We start from the raw sequence: 26360 nt of genomic DNA on the forward strand, positions 1-26360 counted from the left end.
CAAGTACTTTGAGATACTGGGTGGGGTGTCAACATCGCTCCCCATAGGGTTGACCTGGTTGGAGCACGTTTGGTCACTGAGCTGCAAAGATGTCAGGGTGTCTTCCAGAGCCATACTTCTCCACAGCTTCTTTTTCACAGTAAGAGTGACAAATGCAGTGATGCCCTGAAATCCAGCCTAAAACAACTTGAACCGTTTCAGGACCATGACAGAGGAGCAGAACTCACAGTTTTAAAGTGATAGGTCAAAAGGCTCTTACAGTGTAGTCCAACTATGTTGTACTGCCTGAGCAAATCGAATCTTTATTTTTCTCTGCCATATTAGGCCATAGCAATTTATCAACGCAGTGTAAAACGCGACCATTATATTTAAAATTCACAATTAACAATTGGCTCAAGGATCACAAATACTAAAAATACATATAATCTTTTAAATTCAATGGTTTAAGTTATAGATGATTATGTGACTGAGGAATATTGTTCTACATTATCATGTTAAATGTCTTCTGCGAAACAGTAATCCAGACCATTATAATACACCGTGGCGCAAATAATGCCTAACTAGATGGTAAAAAGATATTTGCATGCTGTTAGTTTAGTGAGCATAAAGTGCATGTGCGCAGTGCCTTGCCTCAATATTTACCCCTCAGACAATCAAGGTAATATTGCACTAAGTCCAACTCTATTGTCCTGGGTGATCAGCATTATCAGCTCTCTAGAGGACACAAAATGTGTTCCATAGGTGCACATTATCAGCTGTCTAAAGGAGACAACATGTGTTCCATAGGTGCACATTATCAGCTGTCTAAAGGACACAAAATGTGTTTCCAAAAGAGATATTTGTTGCACGGAAGAGATATTTGTTGCACAGTTATACCCAAAACAAACGTGGGCACTCTGGCAACAGGGGTCCTAAGCCCCGTTTTCACAATGTTATTATAGGAATATTTACTACAGGATATAGGATCTCTTTACTCATGCTAGTGTAATAAAGGCACAAATGATTGATTGTTAGGAGGGGAAGTGTTTGAAGTGCATTGCCCATTTTACTACAACATAGGGACAGCCGGATTCACAGAGTGAATTAGATTTGACAGTTTAAATCCCTTCTGATTTGGACCACTTATTCTAGTGATTAGAGTTGTAGTCTCTGATAAGTTGAGCTAGAATTGAGCACTATTAAATAGCGACTTATATGGAATGGAATAAAATTAGGTAATAAGTAGGTAAAGAAAATGTAGGTAATAAATGTAAATAATATGCATTCTGAGGATTGGTGTAACAATGTACCATTTGGCCTTTGAGAGAGTTATACTTCCTGAAAAGTTTTAGTAATTGTTTACTATTCAGTCTGATAGTAGTGGCTATTTTCCAATTTTAAGCTCACAACAATTATGGTAAGATTTAGGACTATTGATTTTATTCTATTTGCAAGGATTGGTGTTCGGATTGAGGTATTACTTGCGCCAATATAAGACGCCGGTTCTACTCAACAGATCAGGTTGATCTTTGCTGGACATCTTATGCATATGAGGCATACTGATACATTTACTCTGATGAACTGATACATAATTGGGATGTGGATTTCCCTAACAAGTAATATTATGTAGCCCCAAGGTTCTAATGTTCCACTTTGATCTGCACACTCCAATATGGAGGCTGAGTTTCGATGTTGATACGTTCACTCTGTTCCTGCCCTTTTAAAATGGTGCGGGTGTAGTAGGCAGTGGACACTCGAGAATAAGTAGACACACCTATTGGCAGTAATACACTTATAGTAAGTCATTTTTTAAAGTCCTTTAGAGTCCAACTTTGTATACTCAGCTTGGAGTGCAGGTGTGTTCTTATTAATGAGCACTTTATAATATTTTTCATTTATAGCGCTCAAGTCAATACTTGAATGACTGGTAGAGAAGCTACACACATTTGCTGTTTATTATTGTTGCAGTCGGGAAGAACCGAGCGTAGACTTTGAAAGACAGTGAGTTTTTGTCTCCTTGAGGTGTATTTGGTCTACAACTTTGGTGCTGATACTAGATATTTCACATATTATTGGAAAAAAATTCAATAACGAGTCTTACCACAGAAAGGCCATAACGCTGTTTTGTTCAGAATAGTCCATAAAACTCAGTTTGAATTTCACTCCTTATTGGCATTTTCTTTTATACGGTGGAGGTTGTACGTAAAATTTGGTTTTAATTTTCTCGTATCCTATTTGTTCCTCATCACCAAGAGGCTGAGGTGACTCGCATGTATCTAGGTTTGGGATACACGATTGATAGATAAAGCAATATAAAATTCTTATTAGGGATACCTGGTGATATCTTGAAACAATGTAGGATAGTGTGCAATTTTCTCCTCAAGGTTTTAATTTTCTCTACAGATTGGAAATCTTCATTCAGCACATTTGACCTGATATTAGCCCGGTTTAAGATTTACAATATAAACAGAAATTAAAATGTGGAAATCTTCAGTTACTTGTTAGAAATGCTTCACCTGGGTGACTCACGTCTTATGTCTTGCTTCACTGAGTTGCATATGGAGATGTGTTCACTACTTATGAACACGAGCAGATTTCTGAGTACGGTATTTGAGACACATTATAGGATAGGATAGGATGCTATTTATAAAGCTCACTAAAACCAAAAGGTGTCAAGGTGCTGAGCGGGACGGAAGAGAGACTAGCACTAGCATTATAAAAGTGGAAACTGAAAAGGGACCCTGCATGTAATTTTACAGGCTTTTTATTGAAACGTATCAGTAGCACACTATGTTTTGATGTACGGTGAATACAGCACGTTTGCCTATGTAACCACATCCCTTGGATTCTTTTCCTTCTGATTGCATTTTTTATATTTCGGTTTCGGATGGTGTTACACTAGTTGGTGTTCTTTCTGCTTGATGATGGAACATCACCTTATGTATACTCATGTTTAGTAAATAGGGCACTATTATGTGTTTTCTAGCCCTGAAGACGTCCTGCTGAAGACAGCGGACAAAACAAGCACTGGCTAGGAGTGCTTGGAAGAGAACTATAAGAAAAATGGAAAAAAGAAGAATTCAGTTAACGAATAATCATATATTCTCAGTGAGCATTCAGAGATTTTGGACTATTATTTCTGGGTTTAGCTCTGTTTTTGGAGGGTATTGGTGTGAATGCTCTCCCCTTGTATTTGCACTTTAATAACTTTTTCTGTGTCTGTTTGGTGGAGTTTGCACTGATGTTACTCTTGCCACCCACATAACCCAATTTTACAATCTCAACCTAAAAGTTGACACCGTCAACTGCCTGCTACCTAGTTTTTCAGCGTTTTACCTCTGACTTATAGTTGAAGGATCAGGCACAACCAAATGACCGCATTCCTTGGTTTCTGCCGGAATCCCAACCCATGTGTCAGCAATTCCATAAGGATGATATTTAAATTCTTCCCCAATAAACCTGAAAAAAATTGATTGAGGCCTAAGTGGAGGATTTCCCTTAAAAAAGATTCTTTTTTCATAAAAGGCACATATCCCATTTGTTAAAACGCCAAGCAGTTTTTTAAAATTATAATCCTACCTTCTTTAGACCTTTTTACCCCTGTTTCTGATCCAGCGACTGAATTTAAAAGCAGACAAACGCAAACATGACCGTGCTATAAAAAATACTTTGGTTTACTGACTGGCCAAAGTAACTAAAGACATAGTACACAAAGTACATTTAATCACCATAGTAGCGAATACGCCTTCCCTCCCCAGTGGTATTGCACGACCCATTCACTAATATCCTGCAAGTACAATTGAGTATTTATAAGAGCTGTCTATCTGTCAATGAGAGTGAACTCGAAAGGAATATGGAACATGGCTATTGCCCAAGGGTTAACAGCTATTTATGAGCCATTCAAAGTCAACAGCTTACCTTTCCCAAGAACCGTACCCAGGTGTGCTTTATTTGAGTTTTGTCCACTTTTGGCTAATGAATGACAAGCAGTGTGAGTCACTGTTTGCTCTGAGCCAAGTGTCCCTCTACACGATGACACTCTGAAGCCTCTGAGTCACAGCACCTGGTTAGTTGGCCAAGTTATCATTCTAATTCTTTCAGTTGAATGCCATTTATTCAGAACACGTTTATGGTACAATTTAAAATATCCAATTGGGTGCCTCAAACTTATGTATATTTTGACATTTAGATATTTCAATACTGATGGTAGAAAAGGTTCCTCCTGCTCTGCAAGAATTTCTTCAACACCGAAGACTTGAAGCCCAGAATAAGGACCTTAGTTAAAGTCTGGAGGATATACTGTAAGTACATCAGGCTCTAATGCACTTGTAACAAGGACAGGAAATTTCCATGTTTGTGATAGAGTATTGTGTCAGCCAAACTCTAAATAAGGTCATTGGCTGCCTTTGCTTTTACTCTCCTCACTCCCATCACTCTGCCTCAAGCCATTTAATGACTTGGCCTCACTATTCCAGATGTGTGGTGGTTTCATGCATTTACCTCCCTTGTGTGAAGGTGAGGCAAGCAGCAGCTCCTGAGCCTTCCCATTGGCATGTGTTATCTCATAATCCATTGCTTTAGAGTCATGCCTCCTCTGGAGTACATCCCTAGGGATGCCTGCATGACTTTACAGATACTACTCCCTCTTATTTAGACTACACACATTTAGGTCCTAGCATTTCTCTAGAAAGCTAGTGATGATGAAAAGCTTGCATTGACTGGCTCTCTTTGATGGCCATGCTAGTGGAGATTTTGACACCTGGACTGGACACATAATGGTTATTGAAGCAACATCTGCAATTTATTCATACAGCGGTAACACAACTTCATTCTTCTTTTGCCTATGCCTACTGCTGTGTACTGTAACATTCCACTTACACTCCCATATTGCCTACTCATACTGTTTCGACACTTTGAACAATTAAACCTAAAGACCTGATTTGTCTGTGAGGGCATCCAAGCCGGTGTCTTCCTTCAGGGTCTGCCCAATGCAGTAAAGACACTCGGATAGCATGATCTGGCCTTTCCGCAATCCTAAATATTTCAACTTTCATATCCCATATCTCAGAAAAATCACCTTCAAAACATTTTACCCCACCAGCTAAATTCAGCAACAATACTTTAATGCTGTGAACCATATTTTGGCTGTTCCCAAGATTTATTTGAACTGGTTAATATTGTTCGTATCATTATAGACACTAGCATGGTCTTAGTGCTGTATCGCATAAAACTGTGTAAATACAGACATGATACAGGATTGGAATGCAGATATATTTAGCAGGGTAATATTACTGTTTTCACCCCTAGATCAGATAAATAATGGAATGGGAAGTGGATACCTGAAAGTGAATGAAAACATCCTTTCTTACAAACTGGGAAGAGTATGCCCAGATGTGGGTCCTGTGCTCCATATGCCACCAAGTTCAAGCTAGCCTGGCTGATGAGGGGTGACACCCTGAATCCAGTCCCAGGAAGCTTGTTTCTGGTCCAGGGATGACCTGGCCTGGCAGTTTGGGCTGGTCTGTTCCCATGGGGAGCAGGGTCAAGACTGATTTGCATATGGCTGATCCTAAACAGGAATGGCGTGGTTGAACATACAAAGTTGAGGCTATCCAAAGCACACCTTATAAGTTACTTTTTAGTCCTAGATGGGTAATTGCTTATTAAAGGATCAGTATACCCTCTATTAGACAATGAGACAAAGTAGAACAAACATCAGTTCCAAAAACAGGGATCCAGGCAGTTCAGAGTCAATTCAATGTCAATCTTCTTGTATTTTCATCAGTTCTTTATTAGTATTAAAAAAAATCGTATAAGATCTCCCAGCACGCAGTTTGCCAACACGTGTTTTGTCTTGCACTAAGACTTTCTCAAGGCATAAGTACTGGTGGTGAATGTCCAAATGTCAGCTCGAAGAGAGAAGAATCACAAATCTATCCAAGCTCGACGAACCAAATTCAGAAGTCGCCGTGGAATCCAAATATCATTTCTAAGTACAAGCCATCATAGATGTAAGTATTATCCCCACATAGTTCTGATGTCGGGCAATCAAAAGAGTCAAACTGTTATGCACGATACCAGCCCCAGGGAGTTATAACAGCTGGGCAAAGGTTAATTATAATAGCTTCTGTTGGATGGGGAATCGTAGCGTAGTCCAAGGTATGTGGCAATAGTAAGTATCTCTAACCCGAGAAATAATGTAAGATTCCCAAGTGCCGACAATGATATACAGAGTAAGAGGCACGGTCGCTGAGTGTTCAGCATGTAGTAGTAGCGTCTAGGGTGTCACAACCATAATACGTTGTACTCCGGACAGTCGAGGATCATAATAGCAAAGCGCTCCGTCACCTCCATATGCGAGGAATGGCGTGGTTAGAAAAAAAACGATGGACTTAACCCAGATCTGTGACTAGGGGTAAATGTTTGAGTTGTTCAGCATTCCGTCTATTATGAGTTCTTTTTACCAAAATCATGCAACCATAGCTCATTCTTAATGCCACTGCCACTGACCAGAGACGCAACAGAAATCAATGGTCATAATATATCATCAGAGGAAGGCTTTGACTATGTTCAGTGATGGAAAACCCAGAATCTCATGCTAATGCATCCAAAGGTATCCATAACTGCTACAGGGCCATAAAATAGCAGACTGTGAACTATACACACATAGCATTATCAGTTGTCTAGGGCAGTAAGCACAATATTAAAATTATTAGAACTTTTGAGTTGTATTTTAGCATTCTTGGCAAGTTCTGTCTTTCATGCAAACGACATTCATATTCTATGTTAAAACATTTATTCATTTAAGGTTTACAAGTAGTACCTACTGACTCCGAGGAGTCGGGGTACTCTACAGTAGCTTAGAAGGACTTTGCAAAAAGAAAACAATTGCTAACAAGGATCAGAAATAATGCAATGCAAGAAAAGGCAATGAAGCAACATTGTGTTCACAAACATTTGTTTTCACCAATGCCATAAGAAAAGTGGATGGGGACACTGTTGGCACAATATGTAGGAAGACTCCATGGGGGGAGGTTTTAAAAATATATTTCGGAAGTGTGACCAAGATGGCAGAGGGCTAAGACATGATTCTCCCCACTCTCTACCTAGGTCTGGAACTAATAATAGTCAATTCTTGCAAAGGTGCGGCTGCAACAAGAACCAGAATCATCTCCCTTAAGGAGTTCAACTCGGGGAAGCAAAAGGATGTAATGCTGGCTCTTAAGCGACAGATCTGAAGCCCAAAACAGGGAGCTGTGACAAAATGTTGCGCCTGAGCAGGGGCAAACACTCAGGGTGACAATGCAGCATAATGGGGATAATATGCCTTTACTATGCTAGCAGGTGTTCATAGGTGCCCATGGGCAAGCAAATCTGAAAGCGTCCAGTAGAGTGGGCTGACTGGCCAGGTAATCAGAGAGCAACACACACTGTCAGTGGAAGGTGAAAGACACACTAGGGTGGCAACAATGAGTAGCAGAAGTGTCTGGTAGGCTTGTCTAGAGCCCTAGGTAAACAATTCTGGCAGAAGGAGAGGTCACAATGTACAGCAATGCAGGAAAAGAGCTACTGCTGCCTGGGGGAATGGGTCTGAGATCTGACTGTCCAAATGAAGGAAGACCAAAGTGCAGGTGGGATCAGACATGCTGTGGGGGGAGGTGTGGTGGCAGAAACAAAGGGGCTAAAACCCCATCTGTTAAACTGGCAAGCAAATGAGATGAGCAGAAGGCAGCCAGAAAGGCCCATAGTGCCACCTCCCTTCCTTTTATCACACAAAAGTTACATGAGCAGCATCTTCTACTAAAAAGAGCACTTTACCCATAAGTTTGGCGCCCAGTATGGACAAGTATGGAAAAGGTGACTGTAGCATGAAGCTTAAGATTCTTACAGGTCACTTCAAAATACTTAGTAAATTTCACGACCAAGGAAGTTATTGTAACACTCATCGCCTCAGAAAGAAAGACAACCTTACAGCAAAAAAAGCGGATAATGGTCAGGAAACACTAACTGAGGAAACACGCACAGAACTGCAATGAAAGTCTGCTAGTGAACCAATTTGCTGGCACTGAAAAAGATCTGGCCTATCTCTTTTGACATAAGTGACTCTGACTAAGACTAAAAAGGGAGCAAAGTAATTCTTAATCACCTGGAAGTATGACTTGCCATGGCTGCCAAAGGGGGAAATAGGATCAATCAGTCAAATAAATGCTGACCAGACCCACAAAGCAGTAATTGAGAACACAGTGGATAACAAACAGGATGATTGTCCAGGGGTCCATCACTCTTCTACAGGCAAATAGGCTATCAACACTTTGATTACAAAGTCATTTCTCAGTTCCTAAGAGATTATTTTCTCTCTGCAGGGTGAACCGCTCCATGTACCTCAGGAGGTAAAGAAAAACACAACACTCTGGGTAGAAAAGTGTTCTCCCAGAAAAAGTCATGAGCTGGCAAAGCAGATGAACAATAATTTTTATATCACAAGGTCATTCATCTCCTAGAACAAAATCTAGTCTGAAAGGTGAAAGAACTGGAAAATCACTACTGATGAAACAATATTTGGTTACTGGGGTGCCCTGAGGAAGAGTATCAAAAACTATGTGAAACAAAGCTCTATTTTCTCTATGTCGGCTTCCGACCAAACAGTCAGAGCACTCAGAGTGGGCAAGCCACTCCTCCCTTGGACTCCTCCAGGACCGCCACCAACCAGGCATACCCTTCTGCTTTCTCGCAGTGCGAGAAGCGGAAACATAAAATGGTATTTCTGCTTCTCGCACTGGAAAAAGCAGTGGGGCCATGCTCCACCCCCACCCCCCCCCACATGGTTGAGCCACCCCTGCTAAAGGATCTAGTCTTCTGACACACGATTCTTTCCAAAATGAAGAAATAACGCTAGTAGAACAACACAATAGTTTAGCATTCCCTTAAAGCGATGGAGAGAGGAGCCTGTGTTGCAAAAGCAGCTAGGTTAAACAAAGGTCAAGAAGAGCATCACTTCATCCTCCAAAAAGAACTCAAAGATCGAGAATTACACCATAAGACACGTTATTATACAGATGACACAAAATACTGCAGGTCAGCAGTCAAATGAGACTTATATTAAAGTGTGGTATCTGTCACCGGAAACCTGGTACACACAGCCTCCCAATTCAGCCACTGTATGGAAAATATTAGAACCTTAATGGCTGAAAATCGCTGAAATTAAACTCAGGTAAGACTGAATTGTACTCTTCGGCGACAACAGCAATTTGTGATCCCCGGATTGGTGGACATTGGATATGGGCCCAGTCCCGTCCCCAGTAGAAAATGTTAGAAATCTGGGTGTTCTCCCAGAAAAAGTCATGAGCTGGCAAAGTAGAGTAACAATAATTTTTATATCACAAGGTCATTCATCTCCTAGAACAAAATCTGGTCTGAAAGGTGAAAGATCTGGAAAATCACTAATGATTAAACAATATTTGGCTACTGGGGTGCCCTGAGGAAGAGTATCAAAAACTATGTGAAACAAAGCATCAGCTCCCTGCTTTGACTAGTGACTGAGAAGCCATAGTGCTTCACAGAATACATAGTACAGTACACTCAGCCCAACAAACTAAAAAGTTTTTAGATTTTCTGACTAGAATGCACTTTTCCAGTAGAAAGAAAAATGAAGGCAAGTGGCACAGTGAAGCTTTTGAAATATTTGAAATATACCTTATTTTCTCCTTCCAAGACTTTTCAGCTGTAACTTTTCAGAAGAGAAACGCAAGATGATTTTGCATACTAATGGGGGCACCCCTGTAGACTAATGCTGACATGACAAAAACAGCAGTTTTAGACAATGCCTCCAGAAGAGAGGATAGATATCCTGCAGGACAGCCAGGAAATAGAGGAGAGAACCAAAGAGGCTCTAAAATCAAAATGATACACATCTTAAGATTGAAAAAGGGGAGGGCATCAAGGAAGTGTGGTGTGAAACCGAATGCAGACATCACAGACAAAGAAAGGAAGACCGTTATCAACCAGCTTAGGCAAGTGGAAGGAAACAGGGGAAAGAACTAGAACTGGGCTACTGAAATTTCAGTTGACGACAGTGACTGACAGCTAAACTTCTACGCTTACATAGACGAGACACCCAGGAATTGATATAGCATGTTTTGAAGCCTTTGCATCTGCTGAGTGGAAGGAGGAGAGGGAGCACCCCATGCTATTCTGAAAGGGGAATATTACCCATTTCACCTTACGTTGGATTGGGATAAATTTGCTGTTGGGGGAAAGAAGAGGAGAGAAATGTTTGCATTGATTGGCTTTGGGATGGGGGCAGGAATATGGCTGGTTTATCACCCAAGAAAACAAGATCTGTTTTCCAATGGATATACCATTGGCCCAATACAATGGAGGCTAAAAGGCATGCATGTAAATGGAGGCTCAAATGTATACACGCTTTTAAAGGCACATCCTTCAATGTGCAGGGTGAAAATGCTCTAAATAAAGGGGTAGTAATCCTAAAGGCACTCAATAGATCTAAGTATTGCACAAAGAACCAAGGCAGAACTGCCAAATTGCGAATGCACATCCACCCACTTTGACCGTCGGAAAGAAATTTACAGTTACTTAGTATATTTTGGTGGTCTCCAAGCATTAAGCCTCCCTCCGCCTTTAGGAGACCAAACTGAATCTACAAGGAGAAAAAAATCCCCTTTGAGGTCCCCAATGTGTTACACAAATGCCGATGCATATCCAAAGTCAGTCCAAGTCTGTAAAGTAGGCAATAGCCATCATCATGAAAAAGAGGAAGTCCAGAAGATGATCTTTATTTTCTTCTATGAGTCCTTTATTTCTTGCCAGAATCCATTACATAAGAAACAGGCAGCCGACACGTGTTTCGTCTGAAAGGACTTTCTCAAGGCTAGTAAAAATTGTAAGGCACGTCATAGCTCCAAGGTAGATGAGTTTCAAGAAACAATTGTAAAAATTTGACTGGTTCGGAACCTGTAGCAATGGGAATTGGTAAGTGGCCGCTCCCGCTACTGCAGTTCTACAATGGCAAGCCTGCAATTCTTCGCGTCCTACTGAGATGCACCTTATCTGAGCAGGACACAAACCGAGTCACCAGGATCTACTTTTGGATGGCCATAGAGCTAAAACAAGACATGAGAGCAGGTACATAATGTCCTTCTCTCACGAAGGAAAGAGGTGGCTAACAGAAGTCGGACTAGTTGATGCCTGGCATTGCCGCTATCAAAGAGCGGTAGAGTATTCTCACTTTTCAGTAGTCCACAAGACCTACACCAAGATAGATATGTACCTGCTGGATCACAACTTGCTTTGGTCCCTGTAAGGGTTAGATCATTGGGTCAATACACTAAAGGATCAAACACTTGTAACCTGCACTTTGCAGCAGGGGAAACCAGGAAAAGACAGGGATCTAGATTGCTATCCTAAACAAAAGCTTTCTAAAAGACAGTCGTGTCCGACATGACTCCCGGGTGGGGGGCACGGGGAGGGGGATGGTGGTGGGGTTAATTGATTTTTTTAAAATTAATTATCCTTACCATCTCCACAGTTCCCGTGTCTCGTCTCCTCTCTCCTCTATCAGGCATCCTCCCTCCCCTCCCTTAAGCCAATCACAACGCTGCAATGGCAGCGTTGCAATTGGCTAGGACGCCGAACCCACAGCCAGCTGTGAGAGGCCATTTTCTCTATGTCGGCTTCTGACCAAACAGTCAGAGCACTCAGAGTGGGCAAGCCACTCCTCCCCTGGACTCCTCCAGGACCGCCCCCAACCAGGCATACCCTTCTGCTTTCTCGCAGTGCGAGAAGCAGAAACATAAAATGGTATTTAAAAAGATTTTTTAGGTTTCTGCTTCTCGCACTGGAGAAAGCAGTGGGGCCATGCTCCTCCCCCCTCACATAGTGGAGCCGCCCCTGCTAAAGGATCTAGGGCCAGATGTAGGTAATTCTATTTTACCGACTCATAAATACCGAATTTTACCGATTCGGTATTCATGAATCGGTAAAATAGAAGTACCGAGATTTAGGTAAATCCAGATGTTGATTTACCGAATCGGTAAAAATCGGTATGGTAATGCCCATTCATTCCTATGGGCTTTGAAGCCCATAGGAATGAATGGGCATTACCGATTCGGTATTTACCGAATCGGTAAATACCGATTTTGACAAGGGTGCAGGGGGTGTCACTTTGACACCCTCTAGCACCCCCAAAACAGGTTCGGGTGCCATGTGGCAGGCAGACCTGCCCTAAGGGCAGGTCTGCCTGTCATATGGCACAGGTGTGCATGCACACATGTGCATGCACACCGGAATCGGTATTTTAACATCAAATAGAATTTGATGGTAAAATACCGATTCTGTAATGCTTGTGGGACTCAGAAGAGTCCCACCTACATATCAATTTTACCGATTCTGTAAAAATACCGATCGGTAAATTTACCGACCGGTATATTTACAGATTCGATAAAATTACCGAAAGAGCCTGTTTCTGTCCCCCTACATCTCAAAAGCCAAATACCGGTTTGAAACGGCCGAAATCGGCCGTTACCGACCGGTATTTGGCTACCTACATCTGGCCCCTAGTCTTCTGACACACGATTCTATCCAAAATGAAGGTATAACGCTAGTAGAACAACACAATAGTTTAGCATTCCCTTAAAGCGATGGAGAGAGGAGCCTGTGTTGCAAAAGCAGCTAGGAAAAACAAAGATCAAGAAGAGAATCACTTCATCCTCCAAAAAGAACTCTAAGATCGAGAATTACACCATAAGACACGTTATTATACAGATGACACAAAATACTGCAGGTCAGCGGTCAAATGAGACTTATATTAAAGTGTGGTATCTGTCACCGGAAACCCGGTACACACAGCCTCCCAATTCAGCCACTGTATGGAAAATATTAGCAGCCCGTCCCGACCTTGCCCGGGTGCAACAGGCTTCCCCGACCCCCGCCCGCCCCGACATTGTGCAGCAGCCCGGGCCCCCTCCCGGCCTGTCCCCCGCCTGCCCCGACCCCCACCTGCCTCGACATGGGTCCCCTTACCTGAGCCGCCGCTCCTCCCGCCTGTCCGCTGCTCGCACCACCGCTGGCCTGTCCGCTGCTCCTCACGTCAACGCTCCTCCCCCGCGCCATGTCCGCCACTCCCTTATCTCAGCCGCCGCTCCTCCAGCCTGTCCGCTGCTCGCCCCGCCGCTGGCCTGTCCGCTGCTCCTCACGTCACCGCTCCTCCCCTGCGCCATGCCCGCCGCTCCTCTCCGCGCTCCTGACGTGAGCACGCACGCCGCGGCCGGCGCTACTTCGGAGGGACTACTTTTTTTTTTTACTGTACATTTTTTAAATCACGTTTTTTTTCAATTTATATAGCCTATAACCATCTACACACCCTGACGATTCCAACGGTGTATCGGGTGTGTGGATTGGCGCTGTGGTTCCCGAGTTTACCCGCCTCAAAGGCTGAAAGTTCTTCCTTTATTATAGTAGTATAGATTAGAACCTTAATGGCTGAAAATCACAGAGATTAAACTCAAGTAAGACTGAATTGTACTCTTCGGCGACAACAGCAATTTGTGTTCCCCGGATTGGTGGACATTGGATATGGGCCCAGTCCCGTCCCCAGAGGAAAATGTTAGAAATCTGGGTGTCATTTTTGACAAGAAACTCTCCTTCAAAACCCAGATTAATCAAATAGCCTCCTCAGTCTTCTTTCTTTTGAAGAGCCTGAGAAATATTTTACACTACATCCCCACTGATCTTCAAAAATTTATTATGCCATTGTCGGCATTCATTCTTTCCAAACTTGACTATTGCAATGGCTTATATCGGATTGCAACAAAAATTGTTATCCATACTTCAAACCCCAAAATGCTGCAGCGTGTCTCATTTTTGGCCTTCCCAAATTTCACTCTGCATCCACGGCATTGAACCATTGGTTGCCTATGAAAAAAAGGATTGCATTCAAGATCTTATGCATTCCCTTTAAGGCATCACACAATATTGGACTGGTGTCCTTAAGTCAGCGTTTCCACTGGTACACACCTCTAAGACCCCAACGCTCCTCGGTCATGAAAAATATCGAGGTGCCCAAATAAAGACTAGTTCCTTGGAGCTGTAAAAGTTTTGTGACCTGTACTGATAATCTGTGGAATTCCCTTCCCTTTGAATTGAAAAATTCCCTGAATCTCTCACATTTCAGGAAAGCATTGAAAAACGTGACTCTCCTAATACTTAAAGGGGGTTGTATCGCACCTACCCCCCAATCAGATCACCATTATTCAAGGCGGCGCCAAGACACCTTTGGGTACATAAGCACTATACAAAACTCAATACCATAACTTATAGTACCTAACAAGGCAGCAAAGGCAGATGTCAGTATAGTTCAAAAATGTTATAAAGGAGGCAAGAAAATGAGATGACTGTTAGCATCCAAGTTTAGGGGTGAACCAAACCCAGACATTTAACCACCTAAAACTTAACATCTTTTCCTATTAAACATTTACTTTATGCTTGCCTTTGACCTTGCATAGTGCAAAGATGCCTTTTGACTAGGTTTGCGCTATAAAATACCATATGCACACATACATCACAACCATGAGAGAATCAAATGGCACTAGATTAACACAAAAAAAAAGATAAACTACACCATTTTCAAAGATATTGCCTACAACTAAAAGCCAAGGTTGGGGTAGCAGCTGAGGAGGTGACATGTTATATCAGGGGCCAGGACAGATGGTGTCTGGGGCACAACAGGAAATTCTAGCTATCCCAATCAGACTATAGAAACTAATTGAAGCTATAAAAGCTTTAAAGACATGAAAAGCCCAGGGACAGTTGGCTTCCCATCCTGCCTTTATAGAATATAAGGGCCAGGACAGTGGGAACAATGACTAATGAGTTTAACTACTTGCTAAAATAGAAAATCTGCTCCCTAAAGACAGTAAAAATCTTGTTGTTCACCTAATCTGAGGGGGCACATTTTGTATAATTGCCAATAGTTATTGTCGGTTTTAAGCCTTACGTTTTAGCGTGACTTTCAGTGCCATGATGCCATTCAGCAAAGGGTGCTACATGTAAATAAATAACAAAGGTAGAAATGGCATTTTACTTGCTTAAAGTTTCCCAGCCCTTTAAGTGTTTATAAAGTTCAGATTTGGAGGAGCTTAGCCCACCCCGATCAAAGAAAAATATGTGACACAATGCTGTGTATGAGATTGTATCGAGAGTGATTTTCCCCCGAAAATGACTGGGGAAAAATGTCCATAAATAGTCGGCGAAGAAGATCAGCTGACACATGTTTCACGCAGAACTGTTGGTTCACACATTTTCTCAAGGGAACTGCTGTAGGTCAAATATAGGCATCTTTTTTGTACGCGTTAACACATGGGCTCAGTTACAGTTGAGTGCCTGAGTACATAGACCTAGCAGCTCAGTTTCACAGCAGTATCGGTCACCGTGTGTGCTTAACTAGCTGTCATATGTACATTGGTACGAATGTTTGGATGATTAAGGGTTTTACCAGTTCTTTGTCTTGTCATTATTGTGTTGAGTCACTACTGAGTCACTATTGCTGCTTTAAAGCTACATGTGCACCGAGCTATGGAATTTTGAAGTAAAAGCTACCATGCATTTGTGTTTCCACCCTCTGTGCAGCTGGGAGATTATAATGCTCTTACTTTTCCAGTTACCGCGTGAGATATTGAAACCAGGTTAAATATTAAACTTAACTAAGGAGTGAATGCATTTGTTGGCACATGGAGCTTAAAGTCTGCCAATACAAAGCTTGAGACAATCAGGTTTCCTTCAGCTTCTTATTGTGCACTGTTCCCAATATGCAAGCCCTTTGTGCTTTTGCATGCTTCACAGCTTCCGGAATGTTGTACTTGGGCCAATTTAGCTCCTGGTAGGTTGGTTCCTTTTGTGTATAAAAGCTCTCCACAGATGTGCCAACGCCTATCTCTGGTTGCTCAGATTCACTGCTTGTGCTTGCTATTCTCTGTTTACATTAGATCATGTAGGGTTGTGCAGACGGATGTATTATAACAAGTCCATACAGGTGCGTCGGGTTAGAGAGAATGCCACTTCTTAAACAGAAACATTTTCGCGGCAGTGAGGCAATGATGGTGTCCAATCTCGATGTGGGGCAATGCCAACATGCCATTAGTGCAGTGCTGGCATCCTACCCCAACTGCACTTACTTGGAACATACTTGAGTGTGTATGCAGGTCAGTCGTATAAGTGGGTAAAAAAACAGTAGGGGAACTGTGGGCGGAGACTCCGAGGGCGGGGATCACCCAAACATTGGATCAGTGAGCGGACTCAGAGGTGTGGCCGGAATGTGCAAAACATGTGCAAAACATCCCAATTTTTAGTATTTGTTCGGCATTTAACTGACCAGTGACAGCTTATTGTGTTATTTAATTCAACCAATGGATACACTTGATTATTTAAGGTTTAATATGAGTTATTGGCATTTAAATACATTCACCAAGTGGGATATATTTCCAATCACACAATGTCCCAAATACGCTTAAAAGTGGAATCACAAGCCGTTTGTCTCTGAGCCATGCAGTTTCTATCATCAGCACTTCTCCTCCCTTCTTCCACAAGAGTAGTTCAAACATGAATGGCAAAATATGGCAAAATATCCTAGTTTGCAAATGTTTTCTATATAATTATGGCTCTGCCATATTTGCCACATAATATATCATCCACTGCATCGTCTTACAGTTTTAACTAATCATTTTTGTAACAGTTACTAAAAAACATGACTTGTGTTGCTGCAAAGTGGACGGCCCTTTGCAAAGGTTGACTGATCATCTTTCTCACTGCTGCATTTGTATGTTACACCTGTACTAATGAGGCAAAATCTTTGCAGAGACTTAACATGTGTAAAAATGTCAAAACAATTAAGTATAAGAAAATATATTGCATTGTGCTGCAGCCTTTTTTTGCTGCATAATTTAGTCAACACTGCTGTATAATTCCAGTGGTCCCAGTGCAGGTAGCACATGTTAAAAGTGCTTGTGCATGAAGCAGAGAGACTGTGAAGCTTGCAAACTTAGGTTGGTGTGCGTGCAATTCCTGCATTGCCGATCCATGGTGAATTGCAGCTACTACTGTGGAAACAAGGCCAAGCGAGGGACCAGTGGGTGAGGCGCTCTGGCCTTGAGGGCAGAGCCAGCTTTAGTGCTGGTGACGCACTGTGCAACAATGTTTGTTGGGGTACCCAATGACCACTTACGCCTCTGACTTTCTCAGTACCATTCTTTAAGACTTCCCCTCAAGTCTCCATAACCACACTTTCTCAGATGCATTTAATTTGATTTACAGCGCCACTCATACCAGTGTACGGTATCAGAGCACTTTACATCACACACACTACACAGAGACAATCATTTATACGTGTGTAAATCGCTGTATAGGAAATGGTACATAAGACAAAGGACTACAAGGTGTAGAAGTTACATGACAACCATACTAGTAGGCAGTATAGTTTAATAGCTCACTGTTCTATGTTAAGATTTTAACTTATAAACTGCAGGTAACAAAAGGATCTCTCTGACAAAAGTAGTAACCCACTCACCTAGTTAACATTATGAGCACTTTGTGATCTGCATGGTACATGTTCTTTACAGCAGGCACATTAACCCTCTGTGCTACCTTTACAGAAGTCAAACCTTCCACTAGACAAAACTCCAATCTCTTTCTAGGAAGAACATTAATCACCGGAGTTATCATGACATTTTTATTGTTGCTGAAAATTGCTGGAGGCCAGGAAGGAGGCAGCAAGTTTTTTAAAATCATAATATACGTGCAAACACTGCGCCCCCAACCGAAATAGGTGCCCGGTGCAGTCACACCGTTCGCACAGCCCTAGCCTGCTCAAGGTTCCTGTGACCTAAGTCACAGAGTAACAGTGAGTGGATCACTGTTGCTCTAGGGTGTGCTGCTTCGTAGGCCTACCTGCAAGACAGGAGATGAACTTCAGTATTGATTGTGGTGGACAAGCCATCAAGGTTAACCCACACTTACCACCACTAATGTCCACTTGCTGGTGCTAAGAAACCAGGGCTTCTATGGTCTAGCGGGCCTTCTAAGGCCTAGCATGGGAATATGCTCCTTCAGGAAAGTGGTCTGGTGGACTGGTCATGAAGGCTGGACCTGATTCCCCAGTTACAAATTCAGCAGCTCTGGCCATAGTGCCACATCCTCTCCCCCACTGAACACCATGGTGCCCCACCGAGAGAAACTCGCACTGCCTTCAACTACAACCTAATTGTGCCCCGCTATAAACACCTGGATGTGCCTCAATTCAAACTATGAACTAGACAAGAGTAATATGCTGCCTAAAAAAGAAAAAACAACATCCGAGAAAAAGCAATCACTCATAGGGAATGCAAGATTAAGTAAAGCATGTGAAATGTAAGCAGGAACAACAAGGTTACCTTAACGATTTCTCACTCACTATTTAGAAATCAGTGAGTGCTTTTACCTGAAAAGATAAGGACATGACTACAGGACCAGGAAGGGACCCGTTTCAATGTCCATTGCTTATATCCTACAAAACGTAAGCAGTCTGGTTTTAAAAGTCCACTTCTATAAAAACAGAACCGTGGTACACATTTTGTTTTCCAATCCACCCATCAAGCAGGTATTTCAGTACCTCCAGGAATAGTGCACTTCCACACCGGGGTAAAACAATGTTTTTCAAAGAAAGACGCAAGCACAAAAGTAGCACTTCACTAGCAAACTCTTACCAGTGAGGCTGATGTGTTTGGGCATGAATAAAATCAACCTGGCCACTTTGCAACCACTCTGTCTTGCTTTCTTTAGTTATGTATTCATTTTTCATATTTCCATCAAAAGTGTTTTTTTCTTTTTGGGATCCATTTCAAAGGGAGGCAAATAAATGAAAGAAGGAAAGAGAGGTTATGAACTGTTTCTTCAAGTCACGGTTTTCAGTAAATGAGGACGGGATGCTAGACAGAAAGAGAGGGGATAAGAGAAAGATAGAGGGTGGAGGAGGGCAGCTGCCAGTGCAGAGCAGAAGTGGATATTGTCAGTGTCTTCTCTGGGCAGGAAGCACACAGAGTCCTTTTCCTTGTCTGCCAGCCCCGCCCGTCCCCCAACGGCCACGAAAGCAGAGCCCTATCTGAGGGCCTTGTCTATTTCTGCCGTCCTGGGACACAGTTTTGAAAAGGAAAAGTAGGGGAACGGAATCTTTCCAATAAAAGAAGTAGGGGCACGCCGTGCCGTGCCGATCCTGCCCACTTCGACCACTGATGCAGGCAGAAAGTTATCAACTGGACCGTGGTTGGGAAACTGGCTGATAGGGTCGATGTTCTTGGACTCTCGCAGACTTATAAATTATTGGGATTTGTCATTGATTATAATAATAATAATAATAATTCCACATTTGTAAAGGGCAAACTTATCACCGATGAGGATATCCAGGTGCTGACGGCCGTCTGGAAGATTACGTGACCTATTGCCCAGAGTCACATGACGCTAAGCTGCCGCCGGCGATCAAACCGGAAGCCCTCCGGAGTCCGCCGCCCTGCCCGCTGCATCACACCTCTGGATTGTCCATACCTCCATGGGCTGATATTTTCCTTCACCTGTTGTGCCATTCCAAAAAGATCCCCGCTACCACAGCAACCAATCAGGATAAAAAACTATAAAATAACTCTTTCTTACTCCTGTACATACTAGTAGGTAACTAGGGTGCCCCCTTGACAGCCCAACCCCTCGTTTAGCGGATGTATACTCCCCCTTTACCCAATACGTATCTTCATCACACTAGAATGCAAGCTATTTAAGAATGTTATCACACAGACAGATCCCCACTTCCTGAAGACTCACCACCCCATTGTGCAGCTGCCCTTTAAAGTCGAGACTACAGCAGCAGGACCTAAAGAGGTCTCAGTATCAGAACACTGCGAGCTCCAAAGAGGCCAAAACGATGCCATGCCGATAACCCTCTTCCTATAGGAGATGAACCACTTAATGCTTGATCTGATGTCATATCATTGGCTACCCGTGAAACAATGGGACACATTCAAGGCCAAGCACAGGTTTGCACTGGGGCATCTCTCCAATCTACTGCTCCCATAGCTCCAAAGCAATAGGATCGGCTTCACAGAGCTGCCTTGCGCTGCTCCGAATGAGATGCAAACGGTTTTGGAAATCCCTCTTTTGCCCCATGGTGGGTTTTTGGAAATACTGCACAATGCCTGATGGCCTACCTCTTACTTCAAGCGTTCTCCGACAACATGTGCTTCATAAACGAATCATGGGTTTCCATGATGAAGCACTTTTGGTCACCCCTAAATTCAAGAGAGGTACGTTGGAAGAGGGCCCTGTTCAGTCCTGGCCCAACCTCTTATGAGATATGATGGTGTCAACACCGTCTGTCCTTTAGGGAGAATTTTAAGGCAACCATCTCTGTCCTTATTCCTACCAATCCCCACACAAACACCCTTCATAACCGGCAATCAGAAAGTGCCTGTAGAATATCTGATTTATATAGTGAAAGCAGCAAGTGGTTCAAGGGCTCAGAGTGAGGTCACTATACAAATCAACGACACACTGGAGATCACTTACACGCCAGGTATTTTTCTCTTTTTCAATTCTCGCTTTAGAAATTAAATGATTCATAACTTGATGGAGGAAGAGCGGGTAAGGGAAGGCATAGTGCCAAGGACAGGGTGCCCAGCTCTGAGACCCAGGGTCCAGCAAGGATCTGCCGGGAGCCCATCCCTAACTGTTGTAAATGAGGATTCATGTTCCGCATACCAGGTTGGGCTTGGCTTGGTTTTATTGTCACAAGGGCGCGGGTTTTGCTGTCAACTCCATACAAAATCCCTGGTATGTAGCGCTTTAAGAGACAAAAACACTCATTTAACGTATGACTGTTTCTACCGAGGCTTTGGCAGATTTTGAATTAATGTTTCTGTCACGCCCCAAAGTCTGTAGAAAGTTTAAGACTACTTTCCTCCAAGCGATATGTCGGTTAATGCTCTTGGAGATCAAAAGATACGTAAATTGACTCACAACACTTAAAAAGTGTCATGTATACTGACAGGCCTTGCAGGTTTTTTTCTTTTGTTGGTTAGGTTTGAATAACACCTCCCTCGGGGTAAACCAACTCCTCAACCTCAAAGTTCACATTTCTGAAATAGTTGGGCAGGTCTCATCACATACGCCAAGCCCTTCTGTAGGTAGAATTGTTGTCGCAAAACATTCGCGAAAAAAACTCAGTACCATGAGTTACAGAGCTCCATTAGTTGGAAGCTCTACTCCAGATATACAAAATATTGAATTGACTACATCCTCCATAATGCTCTCAAATAAAACTCAACGACACTCACTCCAGAGTTTGTACTACAGCTTTGACTCACCTCTATGGCCCATATCTGCAGCCCTGGCTTTCGGCTGATATTCGGGAAGAATTTTTCACTCATCTTTTTAACTGATCTGAAAGTCAAAGGAAGAAAGATTTTGCATTAAAATAATGTTTACATATTTCTTAGTTTATGAATCACGCATCACATCCGTAAATGCCGAAATATGAATGAACTACACGAAATCTTTTTCAGAATTAAATCCATTTCATTTCTTTCTTTGCTGCATTGGTGTAGTGTTAAGTTGTTGCCTTGGTTTGTTATTCAGAGCGCTATCACTGACAGTTAAACCGCTTTTCTTCATAGGGTACCAAGTTAATAGTAACAGTTAAAATTACACCATTATACTAAAATATCATACTTATTTATTTATTTTTTTAAATAAAACTGAGTCAAGATATTTTGCTACTGTGTAATACAGATGCATTCCTGATTTTGTTTTTACAGTCTTTTTAGGTGTACCTGTCAGAAATCCAACATCCATAAACTGCCCTTAATCGGAATAGAAGGGAATATTGATGTAATGGTTTAATAATTAACGATGAAATTAGCCATTACTTCCTGTGTACACAGTGCTACCGAACTCTGCGTGCCACAGACAGAAGAAATATACTCAAAATAATATCCACAGGTCTGGGGCTGGGTCTTCACCATGCCCTACAATCCTACAATGCCCTACAATCCTGTAATCAATAAAGGTGTCCCCAAGCTCAACTCACTTAACTGCAAAATCATGTGGAGAAGTGTGGCTCAGGGGTTAGAGGCGGCAGGCCCGGAAGCTGAGATCGGTCCTGGACCAGGGTTCAATTCCCCGCCTCGGTGGGTCTTGGGCTCAAAAATTCCACGGACTCGATAATTCTCGTTCCGGTGCCTACTCGACTCACGGGTTCACACTCTGCGACTCTGGGCGATAGCTTGCTTAATCTCCACTACGGCCCCTCGCGGCGGGATGCCTGGCTTTCACCTTGTGTATACCCTGCTAGGGTTATCTCACAGGGAAAAACCAGGACGGGTTCCCAATACAAAGCGCTTTGAGACCTGGCGGTGATATTGCGCTATATAAAAACCCATCCATCCATGTGTTAATTGCCCGCCATGTTGGTATTGCCATAAATTTAGAATGTTGTAGAAAACTAAAAAAAATCCACAGCTTTGACACTTTGCGCGAATGGGTAACAAATATTTCTGACAGAATTAAGTTTGCAAACCACTTTAAAAAGAAAATTGCTCCAATTTTGTCATAAATAGATTAATTTCTCCCATGCTTCAATTCATTTTTGCAAAACACGGGCTACCTCTTTCGAGGGCTGTTTAGCCTCAAGATTGAATCTGGTTATGTCACGAGTCGGCCGGTTTCATCAACTTCTCAGAGCAATTTTTTGTAGTGAATTATCTTTATATGTATGCTTCATGTAAATGAAAATACGATAAAAATATAGAAAAAAAAAGAGAGGAACCACAATTTACTGTGAACCATGCTTGGTGCCAGTATTGGCCTTTCTTGCTGTTGGCAAAACTAATTTTTCTCCAGCCTACTGCGTGGCGCGTCAACTGGCGCAGCCTTTTCGTTATCTAGTGATGGTCAAATGATCATGAGTACCTGACGTCAGCAGATGTAGGGGCCCTCGAGAGATAATTCAATCCAACCATAATATCCACGTAGGATGGACACAGAAGCATGGTGTTCGCCTTTTCTCCACATTTCATCTTTTCCTCGTGTCTTCAAACTCAATTAATTTTTATCCTAGATCCTAAATAATTAACCGCCTTGGTTTGCGATGGTTGAAAGGCTTGATGGGGGAGGAAGGAGGGCTGTTTTTAGGTCTTCTTTTGACAGCACAATTGTCTAACAGAACTATTGGTAGCAATGTACAGAGCGGGCTTTAGGTACACCTTCTTTCCACCACTGACTTGAGACTTTGCCAAGCACGTCTTGGCTCAGCTCAGTGGAGGTATTACTCCCTTATGTAATGGTACTGCAATTTGGGTGTATCCTTCTGCCTCTACACAAGTGCTTGCACTGAACTGGATGAGGAAATACTTATCAACTATAGCCCTCTCTGTCCACTTCTGTGGTTCCCTTCTGCGTGGTTCTATGACCCATTGGTTTTGCATGTGCTTGTTTTTAAATAACTATGCCTGTTGATCTGAATTTTTGGGCATTTCTCAAAAACTACCACCATAACATTTAAGTTCATACAGTGCACTGAAAAGGAAAATGAAGCCTACTTTGTAGGGCTATGTAAAGTATTAGAAAAAAAATTAGCTAAGGCTTTTAGAATTTCTGTTTTTTTTTGTTGCAGATTTATATAGCGTGAACTTGACCCGAAGGTATTGGAGCGCTTTACATAAGCACCAGTGAGTTACACAAGGAGACATTCATTTTTTTGGTAGGCACTGGGAGATAAAGTGATTTGCCCAGAATCACAGGATGTGGAGTCGACCCCGAGGCTCAAACCTTGGTTTCCCAGCTCCAGGATCAGCAGACCAGCCATCAGACCACATCCTCTTCCCATAATTAACTGGTTACTAAAAGTATACTTTGCAAAGCCTAACCTGCAGCAGTATCAGCTCTTGAGTAACTGAATGGGTCTTTACGTTTGGAATGTGTATGTCAAAGTACAAGTCAGTTAACAGAGTATGGAATTTAACTGATTCCGTCAAGTCAAGCACTGACAAAGTCAATAGGTCGTGGGGTTGTGTTTCAAATGGAAAGGATCCATTAGATGACAATATACAAACCCCCCAAGTAACAGCCCTGATGTGTTGTCACACTAGGAGCTGAGTGACCAATGGGCAAGCTGGGATTACTGGGCGCTTGGGAATCTACATGATAGCTCGCCTGTTCAAAGTATCTGTGGCACTCCAAAGTCAACACAAGTGAGCTGTTAGTGTAAGCCAGGAAACTCCGCGGGTGAACTCCGCTTTCTAAAATCTTACTGCAAGACATGTGCTCAAGAAAATCCATGTTGTCATATACATTTTTCAGATGATATAGTCCAAGGGATAACTCTGCTGTCCAAGGCCTTCCTGAGGACTGTGCTGACTGAGGGATAACTCTCTTGACTCAGGCTTTACTGGGAACTGTGTAGCCTTAACGGTAGCGCTGCTCCCTCACAATGTTTTCAGAGCTGTATAATCTGATGGAGAGCTCTGCTCCCAGAATCCTTACTAACAGAGGTCTATTTTAGCAGAAACCAAGAGCTGTGTTACCAGAGGGATAGCACAGGGTTGGTAAGAATGACTAAGATCTTTCTGTCTAGTCCTTAAGGTAACATTGCTCTGTCGCATATGACTACGCCCATCTGAGGAATTTTAATTCCGAACACCTTGTGTTAAGCAAAACAAACAGAAGAAACCTGGTCAAAGTCACTGTGAGTGTGCCATGTTGAGTCTGAAACCATGAGTCCATTAATGACACTATAGTGATAACACTGGGCTAGAAAAGATTCCCATCAGCCCACCCATCTGGTGGAGTATCGTCACGTGGGAGATGTATCATAAATCCAATTCTTAAGGCACCTAGAATTGATGCAAAGATGGATTTTGTAGATTTATAGACCACAGTGGTTCACTAGTGATGCCAATGGAGTGCAGTGCGCGTGAAAAATGAGAGTGAAGGATAAAATTGACTCAAAGAACCAAATATCAGTTTATTTAGTATGGTGCTATGGTCAAAACTAAAAACAATGCCTCAATAGTTTTAAATAATAACTATGCCAAGGCATGGTGTGTTTTGGTCGACATGTTTCAGCTAGATGGACAACTGGTCCTAGCTTTCTTCAGGACCCGGTGAATACTGCGACTGCAAATTAACGTAAATGATAATATAATTATAGTACTGAATTTGTTCACCAATAATGGATAAATCCTACCAGTTGCTCTGAGCCCAGATGTGTACTGGTGATAATCCAATCATACCGTCTATCCTAGAACAAGATAGAAAAGTGTACAACTCAATAGCGTGAAAAATGGTCTCAAGGATGCAACAAACAAACAACAAACACACTCACACTACGGTAGAGAAAGTCTCACCGTCACTCAGTAGTTTGTAGGATACTACTGGATTAGTGTATAGGAATCACAGTTTAATCAACAAATAACTGGACTTACCCAGCGTTATGTGGGAAGATGCCTCACCTCACCCGGTCACCCACTCGGGAATAGGGAGGCCCCGCTCTGTCAGAAAGAAAAAGTCAAAGGACCACAGAGAAACATCAGGGATACTTCAGTGCATTGGTCACTAGTTTGCAGTATTCTACTGACAAAAACCTAATTGTAAAAAAAGGAAATTCAACCTCAAATAAAGCCTTGGCAAAACCCATGCAAGATAGGCAATGATGAACTGTTTATAAAACATTTTATGTAAGGGAAAAGATGATTTAAGAAATCTTGTAATGTAAGTCACAAGAGCACCCTAATCAATAAGCATAAATGTCTTAAAAAGGCAAGGGCAAAGTAGCTGGCCAGAGCCAACATAAAGTGTCCTACCTGTCCGTCGGTACCCCTATACCAGCATCCGAGAGGGAGTGGAGGTAAATGACGGATAGGCGCGCATGGGTCAGATTAAGGCCACGTGTAGTACTTTATTCAAGAAACATCTTGACGAAACGAATAAAGCCAACAAAGACTACAAAGACAACATCATAACTAGTAAAATGGATAAATTTAAGAAAGATCTGGATCGATTTTCCCTAGTGAAGATTTATCCATACACCAGTGATGACTATGTAGCTCCTAGTTTTAACACTAAGGGAAGACAGTATGGCTCTAACTACTCATCGTCTGGCTCTGACTCTAGTGATTCAGGGTCATCTAGCCATACCGGTATCGGCCCCAGGGGTGGTCAACAACAAGGACCATTCAAAAGAGGGGGCCGCCAGAGAGGTGGCATGTACAATCAACATCCGGGCAACTATCAAAATCCGGGTCCTTGGTGGCCACCAGGCCCATGGGGTTTTCAACCGCCACCACCATTTGCACAAC

At 42.5% G+C, this 26360-nt stretch overlaps 1 protein-coding gene across 1 annotated transcript in view; it reads right to left on the minus strand.

Annotated features, from left to right (window-relative positions):
- The window catches only part of VILL (villin like), a 337454-nt gene that overhangs the window by 243406 nt on the left and 67688 nt on the right, over positions 1-26360 (minus strand). The window contains exon 2 of the mRNA XM_078665275.1: positions 21372-21447. Coding sequence (XP_078521401.1) covers positions 21372-21434 — 63 coding nt within the window. The 5' untranslated portion in view covers positions 21435-21447. The remainder of the gene's footprint in view (positions 1-21371; positions 21448-26360) is intronic.

Source organism: Lissotriton helveticus, chromosome 10, assembly GCF_964261635.1.
Source record: "Lissotriton helveticus chromosome 10, aLisHel1.1, whole genome shotgun sequence".
Lineage (NCBI taxonomy): Eukaryota > Metazoa > Chordata > Amphibia > Caudata > Salamandridae > Lissotriton > Lissotriton helveticus.